Genomic DNA, 19,787 nt, shown 5'->3' with positions numbered 1-19,787 from the left:
ACAATGGTACAAATGATTTTTTTTAAAGTTTAAAATGATCTTTTACCAGATATAATGTGTAATATTCTCCTACATTCCTTTCACATTTCCTCCAACTTCAAAGTGTTTTCTTTCAAATGGTATCAATGATATGCATATCCCTGTTTCAGTTCCTGAGCTATAGGCAGTTAGATTTGGTTATGTCATCATTAGTTTTTTTGTTTTTAAAGGGTCCGATCCTTAAGAGTTTTACTACATGATTCCATATGTGTTATTTCATAGTTTTGATGTTTTCACTATTATTCTACAATGTAGAAAATAGTTTTTTTTTAAATAAAGAGAAAACCTTGAATGAGGAAGTGTTCTAAAACGTTTGACCGGTAGTGTATATAATAATAAACATCTCTGTACCTCACACATACAATAATAAACATCTCTGTAAACATCGCTCATCTCTGTAGCCCACACATACAATTATCTGTAAGGTCCCTCAGTTGAGCAGTATATTTCAAACACAGATTCAACCACAAAGACCAGGGAGGTTTTCCAATGCCTCGTAAAGAAGGGCACCTATTGGTAGATGGGTAAGGAGAAAACTGAGGATGGATCAACAACATTGTAGTTACTCCACAATACTAACCTAAATGACAGAGTTTAATGGCTGTGATAGGAGAGAACTGAGGATGGATCAACAACATTGTAGTTACTCCACAATACTAACCTAAATGACAGAGTTTAATGGCTGTGATAGGAGAGAACTGAGGATGGATCAACAACATTGTAGTTACTCCACAATACTAACCTAAATGACAGAGTTTAATGGCTGTGATAGGAGAGAACTGAGGCTGGATCAACAACATTGTAGTTACTCCACAAAACTAACCTAAATGACAGAGTTTAATGGCTGTGATAGGAGAAAACTGAGGCTGGATCAACAACATTGTAGTTAATCCACAAAACTAACCTAAATGACAGAGTTTAATGGCTGTGATAGGAGAGAACTGAGGATGGATCAACAACATTGTAGTTACTCCACAATACTAACCTAAATGACAGAGTTTAATGGCTGTGATAGGAGAAAACTGAGGATGGATCAACAACATTGTAGTTACTCCACAATACTAACCTAAATGACAGAGTGAAAATAAGGAATAACATACAGGATAAAAAATATTCTAAAACATGCATCCTGTTTGCAACGAGGCACTAATGTAATACTGCAAAACATGTGGAAAAACAATTAACTTTTTGTCCTGAACACGAGCATAGTGGTGGCTGCATCATGTTATGGTTATGCTTGTAATTGTTAATGACTGAGGAGCTTTTCAGGATAAAAAAAGAAATGGAATGGAGCTAAGCACAGGCAAAATCCTATACGAAAACCTGGTTCAGTCTGCTTTCCAACAGACACTGGGAGATGAATTCACCTTTCAGCAGGACGATAACCTAAAACACAAGGCCAAATCTACACTGGAGTTGCTTACCAAGAAGACAGTGAATGTTTCGAGTAACATTTTTGACTTAAATCTATCTGAAAATCTATGGCAATTCTTGGAAATGGTTGTCTAGCAGTGATCAACAACCAATTTGACAGAGTAGAATGTTGAAAAGAATAACGTGCAAATGTTGCAAAATCCCGGGGTGGAAAGCTCTTAGAGACTCACCCAGAAAGGCATCTTCAATCCAGGGGTGGAAAGCTCTTAGAGACTCACCCAGAAAGGCATCTTCAATCCAGGGGTGGAAAGCTCTTAGAGACTCACCCAGAAAGGCATCTTCAATCCAGGGGTGGAAAGCTCTTAGAGACTCACCCAGAAAGGCATCTTCAATCCAGGGGTGGAAAGCTCTTAGAGACTCACCCAGAAATGCATCTTCAATCCAGGGGTGGAAAGCTCTTAGAGACTCACCCAGAAAGGCATCTTCAATCCAGGGGTGGAAAGCTCTTAGAGACTCACCCAGAAAGGCATCTTCAATCCAGGGGTGGAAAGCTCTTAGAGACTCACCCAGAAAGGCATCTTCAATCCAGGGGTGGAAAGCTCTTAGAGACTCACCCAGAAAGGCATCTTCAATCCCGGGGTGGAAAGCTCTTAGAGACTCACCCAGAAAGGCATCTTCAATCCAGGGGTGGAAAGCTCTTAGAGACTCACCCAGAAAGGCATCTTCAATCCAGGGGTGGAAAGCTCTTAGAGAAAGGCTCACATCTTCAAACGCCGCCAAAGGTGCTTCTACAAAGTTCTGACTCAGCAATGTGAATAATTATGCAAATCTGATATTTCTTTATTTACTATTCAATACATTTGCTAAAATATCTAGAAAACATGTATTCACTTTGTCATTATGAGGTATTGTGTGTAGATGGATGGGTGAGAAAATATACATACATTTAATCCATTTTGAAGTCAGGCTGTAACACGACTAAATGTGGAATCAAGTCAAGGGGTATGAATACTTTCTGAAGGCACTGTGGATAATGTACTGCTACTGGGATTGACGATACTGATAATGGTGTTAATGCTTCAGTAATGCAGTTTGCTTTGAAAATGTTGATAATGCATTCATTTGGGCTCATATTTGTTAGTATTGTTTGATATTGGTTGATAGTCTCGATAACGTTGGTAATAATAATAATGTGTTTCAATGGGAAGACTGATCATGTTGATAATGGTTTGATGTTGATATGGTTTAATGTTGATAATGGTTTAATGTTGATATGGTTTAATGTTGATAATGGTTTGATGTTGATATGGTTTAATGTTGATAATGGTTTAGTGTTGATATGGTTTAATGTTGATAATGGTTTAATGTTGATATGGCTTAATGTTGGTTTAATGTTGATAATGGTTTAATGTTGATAATGGTTTAATGTTGATATGGTTTAATGTTGGTTTAATGTTGATAATGGTTTAATGTTGATATGGTTTAATGTTGGTTTAATGTTGATAATGGTTTAATGTTGATAATGGTTTAATGTTGATATGGTTTAATGTTGATAATGGTTTAATGTTGATACTGGTTTAATGTTGATATGGTTTAATGTTGGTTTAATGTTGATAATGGTTTAATGTTGATAATGGTTTAATGTTGATAATGGTTTAATGTTGATAATGGTTTAATGTTGATAATGGTTTAATGTTGATATGGTTTAATGTTGATAATGGTTTAATATTGATATGGTTTAATGTTGGTTTAATGTTGATAATGGTTTAATGTTGATAATGGTTTAATGTTGATATGGTTTAATGTTGGTTTAATGTTGATATGGTTTAATGTTGATAATGGTTTAATGTTGATATGGTGTAATGTTGATAATGGTTTAATGTTGATACTGGATTAATGTTGATATGGTTTAATGTTGGTTTAATGTTGATAATGGTTTAATGTTGATAATGGTTTAATGTTGACATGGTTTAATGTTGGTTTAATGTTGATAATGGTTTAATGTTGATATGGTTTAATGTTGATAATACTTTAATGTTGGTTTAATGTTGATATGGTTTAATGTTGATAATGGTTTAATGTTGATAATGGTTTACTGTTGATATGGTTTAATGTTGATAATACTTTAATGTTGGTTTAATGTTGATATGGTTTAATGTTGATAATGGTTTAATGTTGATAATGGTTTAATGTTGATAATGGTTTAATGTTGATAATGGTTTAATGTTGATATGGTTTAATGTTGATAATGGTTTAATGTTGATAATGGTTTACTGTTGATAATGGTTTAATGTTGATATGGTTTAATGTTGGTTTAATGTTGATAATGGTTTACTGTTGATAATGGTTTAATGTTGATAATGGTTTAATGTTGATATGGTTTAATGTTGGTTTAATGTTGATAATGGTTTAATGTTGATATGGTTTAATGTTGATTAATGGTTTACTGTTGATAATGGTTTAATGTTGGTTTAATGTTGGTTTAATGTTGATATGGTTTAATGTTGATAATGGTTTAATGTTGATATGGTTTAATGTTGATAATGGTTTAATGTTGATATGGTTTAATGTTGGTTTAATGTTGATAATGGTTTAATGTTGATAATGGTTTAATGTTGATAATATGTTTCAGTGGGGAGAGCAGGTCAGGGAAGACAGAACGACGATAATGTGTTTCAGTCGGGAGAGTGGGTCAGGGTATATTGAAAATGATGATAATGTGATTCAGTGTGGAGAACGGGTTAGGGAAGACTGATAATGATTATGATAATGTGTTTCAGTGGGGAGAACCGGTTAGGGAAGACTGATAATGATGTTAATGTGTTTCAGTGGGTAGAACGGGTCAGAGAAGACTGATAATGATGTAATTGCGTTTCAAGGGGGAGAACGGGTCAGGGTATATTGATAATGATGAAAATGTGTTTCAGTGGGGAGAGCGGGTCAGGGAAGACTGAAGCCACGAAAATGGTCCTGCGTTACCTGACAGCTATACATCACAAACGCAACATTACACAGCAGGTAAACACAACATTACACAACAGGTAAACACAACATTACACAACAGGTGTACATGTAAACATACTGACCGTAACTTCCTGTTATTACCCTAACTGTTGTCTCTCTCTCTCCCTCCGCTCCTGACCCCCCCAGATTGAGGTAATGTGTCTGTAGCTTTTGTTGCGGTTGCAGTGGTTGTTGGTTGTTGTTCCCATAGTAACTACTGTTAGCAACCCTAGTACCTCATCCTAGTACTGATTGGTTGTCACGATAACAGATTCTGGAGGCCACGCCCCTGTTGGAATCCTTTGGGAATGCCAAAACGGTCCGGAATGACAACTCTAGCCGCTTCGGGAAATATGTGGAGATATTTCTGGAGGAGTGAGTACTGCGCTTACATTATTACGTTGCCAAGGTCAATCAATAAATCAGGTAGTAGCATTTCAACACATTACAACACCTATAAACCTAGAGAGGAAACAGGCTTTGAGGAGTGAGTAGTGTATTTACGTTCATTTGTTACCACAGTCAATCAATCAATCAATCAAATGTATTCATAAAGCCCTTCTTATATCAGGAGTGGGAACTCTGTGTACCCCATGGTACCACGGTAACTCTGTCTATACCCCACGTTACCACGGTAACTCTGTCTATACGCCACGTTACCACAGTAACTCTGTCTATACGCCACGTTACCACAGTAACTCTGTATATACACTACGTTACCACAGTAACTCTGTCTATACGCCACGTTACCACAGTAACTCTCTATATACACCACGTTACCACGGTAACTCTGTCTATACCCCCACGTTACCACGGTAACTCTGTCTATACCCCACGTTACCACGGTAACTCTGTCTATACCCCACGTTACCACGGTAACTCTGTCTGTACCAGTGGAGGCTGCTGAGGGGAGGACAGAGTGACTGGAAACCACGTGTCTGAAGCATTTGATACCGTTCCTCTGATTCCGCTCCAGCCAATACTACGAGCCTTCACTCCCTAATTAAGGTGCCACCAACCTCCTGTGGTCCGTACGCCACGTTACCACGGTAACTATGCTGGTGTAACAGGGCGGTGGCTACAGTATCAGTGACACCCTGACGTTGGACAGGTACACGACAAGGTGTGACATGGTGTTGAGCTGAACTCCCATAATGCTCAGTCATACGTGACTTATTAATGAACCGTGGGTTACTTAACACTGAGAGACAAGAGAACTCACTGTGTTGTGTGTGTGTGTGTGTGTGTGTGTGTATAGGGGTGTGATCAGCGGTGCCATAACGTCTCAGTATCTGCTGGAGAAGTCCCGCATCGTCTTTCAGGTGAGACACACACACACACACACACACACACCACACCACACCACACCACACCACACCACACCACACCACACACACACACCACACACACACACACACACACACACACACACACACACACACACACACACACACACACACACACACACACACACACACACACACACACACACACACACACACTAGCCGGAAGAGTTCCCTTACAACTTGAGAGAGCAGAGATCGTAAAAGGAGAGAGAAAGCACACACATACACACACACACACACACACACACACACACACACACACACACACACACACACACACACACACACACACACACACACACACACACAGTAGCTAGGGGGTGTACCCTCAGAGGTGCTGGTTTATATGGTCGTAGTAGCTAGGAGGTGTACCCTCAGAGGTACTGGTTTATATGGTCGTAGCCGCGGGACGTAGCTAGGGGGTGTACCCTCAGAGGTACTGGTTTATATGGTCGTAGCCGCGGGACGTAGCTAGGGGGTGTACCCTCAGAGGTACTGGTTTATATGGTCGCAGTAGCTAGGGGGTGTACCCTCAGAGGTACTGGTTTATATGGTCGTAGCCGCGAGACGTAGCTAGGGGGTGTACCCTCAGAGGTACTGGTTTATAAGGTCGTAGCCGCGAGACGTAGCTAGGGGGTGTACCCTCAGAGGTACTGGTTTATATGGTCGTAGCCGCGGGACGTAGCTAGGGGGTGTACCCTCAGAGGTTCTGGTTTATATGGTCACAGCCGCGGGACGTAGCTAGGGGGTGTACCCTCAGAGGTACTGGTTTATATGGTCGTAGCCGCGGGACGTAGCTAGGGGGTGTACCCTCAGAGGTACTGGTTTATATGGTCACAGCCGCGGGACGTAGCTAGGGGGTGTTGTTGATAAGGAGAGGGCCAGCTGTAGATCAGTGAGTTGTTGACGTGGAGAGGGCCAGCTGTAGCTCAGTGAGTTGTTGACGTGGAGGGGCTACAGCTATGATGCTTCGGAGAGGGGAGGGGCAGATAGCCTCCACTGGTAAAGATGTTCAGCAGGCAGTCCGACACTGGAAGACGCTTCTGAGGGACAGAGTGAGAACTTGGCATAGGCACTTCTTGCGTTTTTTTGATTGGGACTAAAAAAAATGCCCCGAAACGTAAAATAACTTTATTAACCGGTTCCCATGTTTTTAAATAATGGTTCTGTTCCAGAACAGTACAGATCACTTTCTTTCCGGGTTCTGTTTCTGTTCCTTATTTTCCAGTTTTCTGTTCTGTTCCCTGAACCAGTTCCAACCCCAGCTATGTTGTACTGTATCTTCTAACCTATGTGTGTGTGTGTGTGTGTGTGTGTGTGTGTGTGTGTGTGTTCAGGGTAAATCAGAGAGAAACTACCACATCTTCTATGAGATGCTGTCTGGTCTGGAGCCTCACCAAAAACGCTCTCTTTACCTGCAAGAGGCGGAGACATACTTTTACCTCAACCAGGTACCACACACAAAACACACACACACACACACACACACACACACACACACACACAGAATAGGTCGATCCGTCCTCCAATGTCTTTAAAGTTGCAACGTTCAGAAATCACACCTCCATTTCCTGGTTGATAAAATAGTTTGTCCAATTTCGGGTTTATGTGTCAAAATGAGCAGTCTAGTGTTTGGTCATCTAAACCGCTGTGAAATATATTTTCCATAATCAAAAAATATTGTTGTTTTAGATGTTAACCGAATGTAAAAGACGCAAAAAAAATATGTTAAGACCGGGAAGCATAGATATTGCGCACATAGAACAGATTATATCACATTTTAGACTGGCTTTCAATGAGAATGACAGATCTATAACACATAGAACAGATCTACATCTTCTTAGACTGGATTTCAATGAGAATGACAGATCTATAACACATAGAACAGATCTACATCTTCTTAGACTGGATTTCAATGAGAATGACAGATCTATAACACATAGAACAGATCTACATCTTCTTAGACTGGCTTTCAATGAGAATGACATATCTATAACACACATTTCTATGTGAATTTGGTCGGGTCAACAGAATGGTGTGGGTCGTACCCCAACAACAGAATGGTGTGGGCGTATCCCAACAACAGATTGGTGTGGGCGTATCCCAACAACAGATTGGTGAGGGACGGTACCTCAACAACAGAATAGTGTGGGTCGTACCCCAACAACAGAATGGTGTGGGTCATACCCCAACAACAGAATGGTGTGGGTCGTATCCCAACAACAGAATGGTGTGGGCGTATCCCAACAACAGAATGATGTGGGTCGTACCCCAACCACAGAATGGTGTGGGCGTATCCCAACAACAGAATGGTGTGGGTCGTACCCCAACCACAGAATGGTGGGTCGTACACCAACCACAGAATGGTGTGTCGTACCCCAACAACAGAATGGTGTGGGTCGTACCCCAACCACAGAATGGTGTGGGCGTATCCCAACAACAGAATGGTGTGGGCGTATCCCAACAACAGAATGATGTGGGTCGTACCCCAACAACAGAATGGTGTGGGTCGTACCCCAACAACAGAATGGTGTGGGTCATACCCCCAACAACATAATGGTGTGGGTCATACCCCCAACAACAGAATGGTGTGGGTCGTACCCCAACAACAGAATGGTGTGGGTCGTACCCCAACAACAGATTGGTGTGGGTCGTACCCCAACAACAGAATGGTGTGGGTCATACCCCAACAACAGAATGGTGTGGGTCATACCCCCAACAACATAATGGTGTGGGTCATACCCCCAACAACAGAATGGTGTGGGTCGTACTCCAACAACAGAATGGTGTGGGTCGTACCCCAACAACAGAATGGTGTGGGTCGTACCCCAACAACAGAATGGTGTGGGTCGTACCCCAACAACAGAATGGTGTGGGTCGTACCCCAACAACAGAATGATGTGGGTCGTACCCCAACAATAGAATGGTCTGGGTCGTATCCCAACAACAGAATTGAGTGGGTCGTATTCCAACAACATAAATTTGTGTGGGTTGTATCCAACAACAGAATGGTGTGGGTCGTATCCCAACAACAGAATGGTGTGGGTCGTATCCCAACAACAGAATAGTGTGGTTGAGTGGCCTTTCTACTTTTCCTTCCACGTATATTGTTTTCAAAATACCCCTCCATATACCTCACAAAATATCCCTCAAGAGAGGCATGATAGGTCACGTCAAACTGTGTAGAATTGCAGGAAATGCATTTAAACATTTTTTTTTTTAAGGATCCAGGGGAGAACAACCCGGACCCTCCGTCTAATTTTCATTCCCCCCAATATTTACACCAGAATTTCTCCCTTGGTGTGTCCCTCTGTACCAGGGTGGTGACTGTGCGATAGAAGGGAAGGATGACGGAGCAGATTTCCGTCGTGTGCAGAGTGCCATGGACATCCTGTGTTTCAGTCCTGATGAGCAGAACGGCATCTGTAGACTACTGTCCTCCGTGCTACACATGGGGAATGTTTACTTCCAGCCATACCAGGTACTATAACCTCTAACCTCTAACCCCTAACCCCTAACCCATCTGTAGACTACTGTCCTCCGTACTACACCTGGGGAATGTTTACTTCCAGCCATACCAGGTACTATAACCTCTAACCCCTAACCCCTAACCTCTAACCACTAACCTCTAAACCCTAACCACTAACCCCTAACCTCTAACCTCTAACCCCTAACCACTAACCCATCTGTAGACTACTGTCCTCCGTACTACACCTGGGGAATGTTTACTTCCAGCCATACCAGGTACTATAACCTCTAACCCCTAACCCCTAACCCCTAACCTCTAACCTCTAACCTCTAACCCCTAACCCATCTGTAGACTACTGTCCTCCGTGCTACACCTGGGGAATGTTTACTTCCAGCCATACCAGGTACTATAACCTCTAACCTCTAACCTCTAACCCCTAACCCATCTGTAGACTAATGTCCTCCGTACTACACCTAGGGAATGTTTACTTCCAGCCATACCAGGTACTATAACCTCTAACTCCTAACCTCTAACCTCTAACCTCTAACCCCTAACCTCTAACCTCTAACCCCTAACCACTAACCACTAACCCCTCTGTAGACTACTGTCCTCCGTACTACACCTGGGGAATGTTTACTTCCAGCCATACCAGGTACTATAACCTCTAACCCCTAACCTCTAACCCCTAACCTCTAACCTCTAACCTCTAACCTCTAACCCCTAACCCCTAACCTCTAACCTCTAACCCCTAACCTCTAACCCCTAACCTCTAACCCCTAACCTCTAACCTCTAACCTCTAACCACTAACCCCTAACCTCTAACCCCTAACCCCTAACCTCTAACCTCTAACCACTAACCTCTAACCCCTAACCTCTAACCTCTAACCCCTAACCTCTAACCTCTAACCCCTAACCTCTAACTTCTAAGCCCTAACCCACAATGTGTTTTAATGCTGCAGTATAATATACAGTATATAGTGTATTTAATGTATATAACAGTGTTTTATATGGCACTATAATATACAGTATATAGTGTATTTAATGTATATAACAGTGTGTTTTACCACTGCAGTATAATATACAGTATATAGTGTATTTAATGTATATAACAGTGTGTTTTTATATGGCACTATAATATACAGTATATAGTGTATTTAATGTATATAACAGTGTGTTTTACCACTGCAGTATAATATACAGTATATAGTGTATTTAATGTATAGAACAGTGTGTTTTAACACTGCAGTATAATATACAGTATATAGTGTATTTAATGTATAGAACAGTGTGTTTTAACACTGCAGTATAATATACAGTATATATTGTATTTAATGTATAGAACAGTGTGTGTTATATGGCACTATAATATACAGTATATAGTGTATTTAATGTATATAACAGTGTGTTATATGGCACTATAATATACAGTATATAGTGTATTTAATGTATAGAACAGTGTGTTTTAACACTGCAGTATAATATACAGTATATAGTGTATTTAATGTATAGAACAGTGTGTTTTAACACTGCAGTATAATATACAGTATATAGTGTATTTAATGTATAGAACAGTGTGTGTTATATGGCACTATAATATACAGTATATAGTGTATTTAATGTATATAACAGTGTGTTATATGGCACTATAATATACAGTATATAGTGTATTTAATGTATAGAGCAGTGTGTGTTATATGGCACTATAATATACAGTATATAGTGTATTTAATGTATATAACAGTGTGTGTTATATGGCACTATAATATACAGTATATAGTGTATTTAATGTATATAACAGTGTGTTTTAACACTGCAGTATAATATATAGTATATAGTGTATTTAATGTATATAACAGTGTGTTTTTATATGGCACTATAATATACAGTATATAGTGTATTTAATGTATTTAACAGTGTGTTTTAACACTGCAGTATAATATACAGTATATAGTGTATTTAATGTATATAACAGTGTGTTTTACCACTGCAGTATAATATACAGTATATAGTGTATTTAATGTATATAACAGTGTGTTTTACCACTGCAGTATAATATACAGTATATAGTGTATTTAATGTATATAACAGTGTGTTTTATATGGCACTATAATATACAGTATATAGTGTATTTAATGTATATAACAGTGTGTTTTTATATGGCACTATAATATACAGTATAGAGTGTATTTAATGTATATAACAGTGTGTTTTACCACTGCAGTATAATATATAGTATATAGTGTATTTAATGTATATAACAGTGTGTTTTAACACTGCAGTATAATATACAGTATATAGTGTATTTAATGTATATAACAGTGTGTTTTTATACGGCAGTATAACATATATGGTATATCATGTATTCGACTGTGTTCCTGTAAAACAGGCTGCTAACCCTATTACCCTATAACCCTATAACCCTATAACCCTAATGCTGACCCTGACCCTATAACCCTATAACCCTATAACCCTATAACCCTAACGCTGACCCTGACCCTATAACCCTATAACCCTATAACCCTACAACCCTATAACCCTGACCCTATAACCCTATAACCCTATAACCCTATAACCCTATGACCCTATGACCCTATAACCCTATAACCCTGACCCTATAACCCTATAACCCTACAACCCTATAACCCTAACCCTATAACCCTATTACCCTATAACCCTATAACCCTATAACCCTGACCCTATAACCCTATAACCCTATAACCCTATAACCCTATAACCCTAACCCTATAACCCTATAACCCTATAACCCTATAACCCTAACCCTATAACCCTAACGCTGACCCTGACCCTATAACCCTAAACCTAACCCTATAACCCTGACCCTATAACCCTATAACCCTAACGCTGACCCTAACCCTATAACCCTAAACCTGACCCTATAACCCTAACCCTAACCCTATAACCCTAACGCTGACCCTGACCCTATAACCCTAAACCTGACCCTATAACCCTAACCCTAACCCTATAACCCTAACGCTGACCCTGACCCTATAACCCTATTGCTGACCCTGACCCTATAACCCTAACGCTGACCCTGACCCTATAACCCTAACCCTATAACCCTAACCCTATAACCCTAACCCTATAACCCTAACACTATAACCCTAACCCTGACCCTATAACCCTATAACCCTATAACCCTAACCCTATAACCCTATAACCCTATAACCCTATAACCCTAACCCTATAACCCTAACCCTATAACCCTAACCCTATAACATTAACCCTATAACCCTAACCCTATAACCCTAACCCTTTAACCCTAACCCTATCCCTGTTGTAATACAGGCTGAAGGCCAGGTGGTGGCGACGGTGGTCAGTGATCAGGAGATCAGAGTGGTAGCTGAGCTGCTAACCCTATTACCCTAACCCAATAACCCTGACCCTAACCCTATAACCCTGACCCTAACCCAATAACCCTGACCTTAACCATATAACCCTAACCCTGACCCTAACCCTAACCCTAACCCTAACACTGTAACCCTAACCCTGTTGTAATACAGGCTGAAGGCCAGGAGGTCGCGACGGTGGTCAGTGATCAGGAGATCAGAGTGGTAGCTGAGCTACTCCAGATCTCTCCTGAGGGACTCAAGAAGGCCATCACACACAAAGTCACGGTCAGAACTGCACTACCACATTACCTTAGGGTCAAAACTACACTACTACATTACCTCTACTATATCACACACAAAGTCACGGTCTGAACTACACTACTACATTACCTCTACTATATCACACACAAAGTCACGGTCAGAACTACACTACTACATTACATCTACTGTATCACACACAAAGTCACGGTCAGAACTACACTACTACATTACATCTACTGTATCACACACAAAGTCACGGTCAGAACTACACTACTACATTACATCTACTCTATCACACACAAAGTCACGGTCAGAACTACAATGCTACATTACCTTAGGGTCAGAACTACACTACCACATTACATACCTTAAGGGAACGTTTCGGCATTTCGTGTATGATCAGTGAGAAAGTCCATATTGCAAATGTACGGTCCCTTACTAGACGTCCGAAATCGTTTGTAAAATTCGCGGTCGGCGTCGGGCCGTGCGGTAGGGCCAGACCTACCGGGAAGTCATCAAATGAACTTTGTCGGACATTCGGTTTCCGTTTTATAAAATAAACAAGTTTTTGACCGTTTTTCCGCTATCCCGGAATTTCCCACAAGAGGGCATACGGAATCATATGGCAATTTGGCAAAACATCACGAATCACGACGGGGCCTTATCTCGAAAACGGAAAATATTTCGAAGCCGAAACTCGGTGAGCGTAGGTTTGGCATAATGGGCAGTTGGCCCCGAACAAGATGGCGTCTAGGCCTCGACGGTTTTTGAGTTATGGCCGTTTTTCTGGGATTAAAGGTCCTAAATGGAAATAGAGAAATTATTTTTCCACTTCAGGTCAAAGTCAAGGAGCCTCCGGTGTCAATAAAAAAAGAACCAGCCATTTATCTATCGTCATTTAAGAGAAACGGAACAATGACAACTTGGCAATGGTCACAAATAGGCGTTTTTTTTTTTCAACGGTTACAGATCCAGTTGCAGGGTGTTCATACGAATCTTTTTAAAGTGTGCTGCGGAGCTCTGCGAGATTTCTGTGATTTTCTATGATTTTCTGAAATAACACACACATACTAAACCCTCCGTAAATAACTCAGTTGTTAACGTAAAGACTTAAAACTCAGGATTCTGTAACAGCATACCCCAATGAGGATATGTGGTGATTTATAGCTTCCTGTTCCAACCGGAAGTGCCATAATTGGTGTCTCAGGGGCTGTTTCAAAGGGTTAAAAAAGTCTGATCTGTCCAAAACTTCATATATGTGATTAGGCAACCCCCATGAACTGTAAATCAGTCATTTTTCCCCAAAAAATTCAAAGGAAAAAAAAATCACACTAAAACACAACTTGAATGGAGGGACGTATTGGGGTGCGTAGAGACAGACAGTGGCTGCAATAGTTAGCTTTGTTGGAGCTAAAAAAGAACCGTCAGACCTAGAGTTCCGAAACTTTAGAAACCTGTTCTAGACCTCCGGTCGATGGTGCGTGGTGAGTTACGTGGCTCTAGACGGTTCTCGGACCGAGAAACAGCCTCGTACATTTGCAATACCTTCAATTCATTTTGACCATTACGAAAATGACGACGTTTAGAAAAGTCTCAGAGACGCAAGGCTAGGTGCATTGAAACCGGCTCGGCCCATAGAGACAGACCCCAACGTTTCTGTCCGATAGCTCGTTCAAGGACCCCGTAGCAAGGCATGGAAAAAAGTGGATTTTCAGCACCAATTAGGGTTTTTCTCGGACACCAAATGACCTATCGAGCCGAAACTCGGGATTCGGGGTCGCCTCACATAGGACTTCACATAATGTCCGAACTGGACCCGCAGCTAGAACGTAACTATGTGTTTTACCTTTTTATTATGTTTTAAACTAAAGGCGCTGTGAATTATGGGACTGCTCTGACATATGTGATAGTTGGCTTCTAAATGAGTAGTAAAAAGTGGGTTTGGTGTCATAATGACATCTAATTGACTGATGGACACTGACTTGCTAGTTGACTTTTGTGCATTTGCAATATGTTTAAACGGAGAGGGACCATCACCAAAATGGCATTCGGAAATCAACACAAAAAATGGCATCACCATAGTCTCCAGACTGTGCTGAGTTCAACGAGCTATCCCGCTTGACCGTAGCTCGCTCGGTCTAAGCGCAACGACCATTAGAAAAGTAGGCCCAAAATGAAGCCTGCCCCACAATGTCATTTGCTTTTGAGTGACAGTGAGAGAACCGTTAGGGTGAGAAGAAAAATTCCACCACATGAATGTTCCTAAGGTCCTCCCGATCTGTACAAGCCTAACCTTGACCGTGTGGCATTAACCCTTAAGAGTAAAACAGTGTTTTTTGATCTCACAGATTACAGTGTCATCTCTCCCCATAGGAATACATTGCCTGCACCCCTAATTTCAACCTGAAGTCTATATGGGTTATGAATGCCGTATGAACCTGTCTTCGGTCCCAGTCCATCAGGCCACTATGAGGTCTACCTGTGTTGATTCTGAGCTTCCTGGACCAACCGGAAGTGGTTAAAATGCCCCTAAAAGTGTTTACCCATACCCTGCCTGCAGTTTGACAGACATAGTGCATTCAACCCTGTGTAAATCAGTCAGTTCTTAACGTAAGGACTTAAAACTCAGGATTCTGTAACAGCATACCCCAATGGGGATATGTGTTGATTTATAGCTTCCTGTGCCAACCGGAAGTGCCATAACTGGTGTCTCAGGGGCTGTTTCGAGGGGTTAAAAAAGTCTGATCTTTCCAAAACTTCATATGTGTGATTAGGCAACCCCCATGAACTGTAAATCAGTCATTTTTCCCAAAAAAAATCAAAGGAAAAAAAAATCACACTAAAACACACCTTGGATGGAGGGACGTATTGGGGTGCGTAGAGACAGACAGTGGCTGCAATAGTTAGCTTTGTTGGAGCTAAAAAAGAACCGTCAGACCTAGAGTTCCGAAACTTTAGAAACCTGTTCTAGACCTCCGGTTGATGGTGCGTGGTGAGTTACGTGGCTCTAGACGGTTCTCGGACCGAGAAACAGCCTCGTACATTTGCAATACCTTCAATTCATTTTGACCATTACGAAAATGACGACGTTTAGAAAAGTCTCAGAGACGCAAGGCTAGGTGCATTGAAACCGGCTCGGCCCATAGAGACGGACTCCGACGTGTCTGTCCGATAGCTCGTTCAAGGACCCCGTAGCAAGGCATGGAAAAAAGTGGATTTTCAGCACCAATTAGGGTTTTTCTCGGACACCAAATGACCTATCGAGCCGAAACTCGGGATTCGGGGTCGCCTCACATAGGCCTTCACATAATGTCCGAACTGGACCCGCAGCTAGAACGTAACTATGTGTTTTACCTTTTTATTATGTTTTAAACCGAAGGCGCTGTGAATTATGGGACTGCTCTGACATATGTGATAGTTGGCTACTAAATGAGTAGGAAAAAGTGGGTTTGGTGTCAATTGATATCCATTTGGTGTCATAATGACATCTAATTGACTGATGGACACTGACTTGCTAGTTGACTTTTGTACATTTGCAATATGTTTAAACGGAGAGGGACCATCACCAAAATGGCATTCTGAAATCAACACAAAAAATGGCATCACCATAGTCTCCAGACTGTGCCGAGTTCAAGGAGACGCCCCGCTTGACCGTAGCTCGTTCTGAGTGCAGCAAACTTGAAAAAAAGAAGGCCCAAAATGAAGCCTGCACCACAATGTCATTTGATTTTGGGTGGCAGTGAGAGAACCGTTAGGGTGAGAAGCACAATTCCACCACATGAATGTTCCTAAGGTCCTCCCGATCTGAACAAGCCTAACCTTGACCGTGTGGCATTAACCCTTCACAGTAAAACAGGGTTTTTTGATCTCACAGATTACAGTGACATCTCTCCCCATAGGAATACATTGCCTGCACCACAAAATTCAACCTGAAGCCTATATGGGTTATGAATGCCGTATGAACCTGTCTTCGGTACCAGTCCATCAGGCCACTATGAGATCTACCTGTGTCGAATCTAAGCTTCCTGGAGCAACCGGAAGTGGTTAAAATGCCCCTAAAAGTGTTTACCCATACACTGCCTGCAGTTTGATAGACATAGTGCATTCAACCCTGTGTAGATCAGTCAATTCTTAACGTAAAGACTTAAAACTCGGGATTCTGTAAGTGGCTATGTAAATCAAGACATGTGTTTACTTATAGCTTCCTGTGCCAACCGGAAGTGCCTTTAATTGGGTCACACTCTCTGTTTCGAAGGGTTAAAAAAGTCACATCTCTCCAAAACTTCATATGTGTGACTAGGTAACCCTTCTGAACTGTAAATCAGTCATTAATCCCAACAGATGTCAAAGAAAAGCTCCCTCACACACACACAGGAAGGATGGAGTGATAAAGTGCGGTGCTTAAAGACACAGAGAGCAGGAAATGGCATTACCATAATCCCTAGGCCGTACCGAGTTCAGCGAGATATCCCGCTTGACCGTAGCTCGCTCGGTCTAGGCGCAGCGAGCATTAGAATAGTAGGCCCAAAATGAAGCCTGCACCACAATGTCATTTGCTTTTGGGTGACAGTGAGAGAACCGTTAGAGTGAGAAGAAAAATTGCACCACATGAATGTTCCTAAGGTCCTCCCGATCTGAACAAGCCTAACCTTGACCGTGTGGCATTAACCCTTAACAGTAAAACAGTGTTTTTTGATCTCACAGATTACAGTGTCATCTCTCCCCATAGGAATACATTGCCTGCACCCCTAATTTCAACCTGAGGCCTATGTGGGTTATGAATGCCGTATGAACCTGTCTTCGGTACCAGTCCATCAGGCCACTATGAGGTCTACCTGTGTTGATTCTAAGCTTCCTGGACCAACCGGAAGTGGTTAAAATGCCCCTAAAAGTGTTTACCCATACACTGCATGCAGTTTGATAGACATAGTGCATTCAACCCTGTGTAGATCAGTCAATTCTTAACGTAAGGACTTAAAACTCAGGATTCTGTAACAGCATACCCCAATGAGGATATGTGTTGATTTATAACTTCCTGTGCCAACCGGAAGTGCCATAATTGGTGTCTTAGGGGCTGTTTCGAAGGGTTAAAAAAGTCTGATCTTTCCAAAACTTCATATGTGTGATTAGGCAACCCCCATGAACTGTAAATCAGTCATTTTTCCCAAAAAAATTCAAAGGAAAAAAAAATCACACTAAAACACAACTTGGAAGGAGGGACGTATTGGGGTGCGTAGAGACAGACAGTGGCTCCAATAGTTAGCTTTGTTGGAGCTAAAAAAGAACCGTCGGACCTAGAGTTCCGAAACTTTAGAAACCTGTTCTAGACCTCCCGTAGATGGTGCGTGGTGAGTTACGTGGCTCTAGAAGGTTCTCGGACCGAGAAACAGCCTCGTACATTTGAAATAACTTCAATTCATTTTTGCATCACGAAAATGACGACATTTAGAAATGTCCCAGAGTCGCAAGACTAGGTGCATTGCAAACGTCTCGGCCCATATAGACAGACCCCAACGTTTCTGTCCAATAGCTCATTCAAGGACCCCGTAGCAAGTCTTGGAAAATAGTGGATTTTCAGCACCAATTAGGGTTTTTCTCGGACACCAAATGACCTATCGAGCCGAAACTTGGGATTCGGGGTCGCCTCAGCTAGGCCAACACATAACATAAGAAATGGACCCGCAGCTAGAACATAACTACGTGTTTTATGGTTTTTTTATGGTTTGAACCGAAGGGGTTGTGAATTTTGGGCCAGCTCTGAAGTATGTAATAGTTGGCTACTAAACGAGTTGGAAAAAGTGGGTTTGGTGTCAGTTTGTATCAGTTTGGTGTTTAGAATGATATCTAATTGACTGATGGACTCTTGTCCACTTGACTCTTGTACATTTGCAATATGATCCTATAGTTAAAAAACATCACCAAAAGCGACATTCTGAAATCAACCCAAACGAGCGATTGAGATGACCCAGAATCACTGCAAAGCCATCCCGAGTTCATCGGGCCAGTCAATTTCACATTCCTGCAAGATTTTTATAGCATGACAAATTCGTGATGGTACCTGCCCTTTAAAACATATTGCAAATGCACAGTGACTTTGAAAAAGTAAGAAACAAAAAAAAATACATCTAAAAAATTTTGAGCATGACAAATTCGTGATGGTACCTGCCCATTGAAACATATTGCAAATGCACAGTGACTTTGAAAAAGTAAGGAAACATAAACAAAAAAAATCCAAAATTTTTATTTTTGGGTGACCAGTTGCACGTGCATTTGCAATATGATTCTATAGTGAAAAAACATATTGCAAATGCACAGTGACTTTGAAAAAGTAAGGAAACATAAACAAAAAAAATCTAAAATTTTTTGGGGGGGATGACCAGTTGCATGTGCATTTGCAATATGATTCTATAGTGAAAAAACATATTGCAAATGCACAGTGACTTTGAAAAAGTAAGGAAAAATAAACAAAAAAAATCTAAAAATTTTTTTGGGGGATGACCAGTTGCACGTGCATTTGCAATATGATTCTATAGTGAAAAAACATATTGCAAATGCACAGTGACTTTGAAAAAGTAAGGAAACATAAACAAAAAAAATCTAAATTTTTTTGGGGGGGATGACCAGTTGCATGTGCATTTGCAATATGATTCTATAGTGAAAAAACATATTGCAAATGCACAGTGACTTTGAAAAAGTAAGGAAACATAAAAAAAATCTAATTTTTTTTTGGGGGGATGACCAGTTGCATGTGCATTTGCAATATGATTCTATAGTGAAAAAACATATTGCAAATGCACAGTGACTTTGAAAAAGTAAGGAAAAATAAACAAAAAAAATCTAAATTTTTTTTTTGGGGATGACCAGTTGCACGTGCATTTGCAATATGATTCTATAGTGAAAAAACATATTGCAAATGCACAGTGACTTTGAAAAAGTAAGTAAATA

At 41.0% G+C, this 19,787-nt stretch overlaps 1 protein-coding gene across 1 annotated transcript in view; it reads left to right on the top strand.

Annotated features, from left to right (window-relative positions):
* The window catches only part of LOC139424171 (unconventional myosin-XV-like), a 136,730-nt gene that overhangs the window by 22,883 nt on the left and 94,060 nt on the right, over positions 1-19,787 (top strand). Inside the window, exons 9-15 of the mRNA XM_071175854.1 lie at positions 4,341-4,431; positions 4,564-4,569; positions 4,688-4,791; positions 5,675-5,738; positions 7,100-7,213; positions 9,082-9,243; positions 12,753-12,866. Of these exons, the coding sequence (XP_071031955.1) occupies positions 4,341-4,431; positions 4,564-4,569; positions 4,688-4,791; positions 5,675-5,738; positions 7,100-7,213; positions 9,082-9,243; positions 12,753-12,866 (655 nt within the window). The remainder of the gene's footprint in view (positions 1-4,340; positions 4,432-4,563; positions 4,570-4,687; positions 4,792-5,674; positions 5,739-7,099; positions 7,214-9,081; positions 9,244-12,752; positions 12,867-19,787) is intronic.

The sequence above is a fragment of the Oncorhynchus clarkii genome, chromosome 13, assembly GCF_045791955.1.
Source record: "Oncorhynchus clarkii lewisi isolate Uvic-CL-2024 chromosome 13, UVic_Ocla_1.0, whole genome shotgun sequence".
Lineage (NCBI taxonomy): Eukaryota > Metazoa > Chordata > Actinopteri > Salmoniformes > Salmonidae > Oncorhynchus > Oncorhynchus clarkii.
This window is presented reverse-complemented; position numbering and strand designations above follow the sequence as displayed.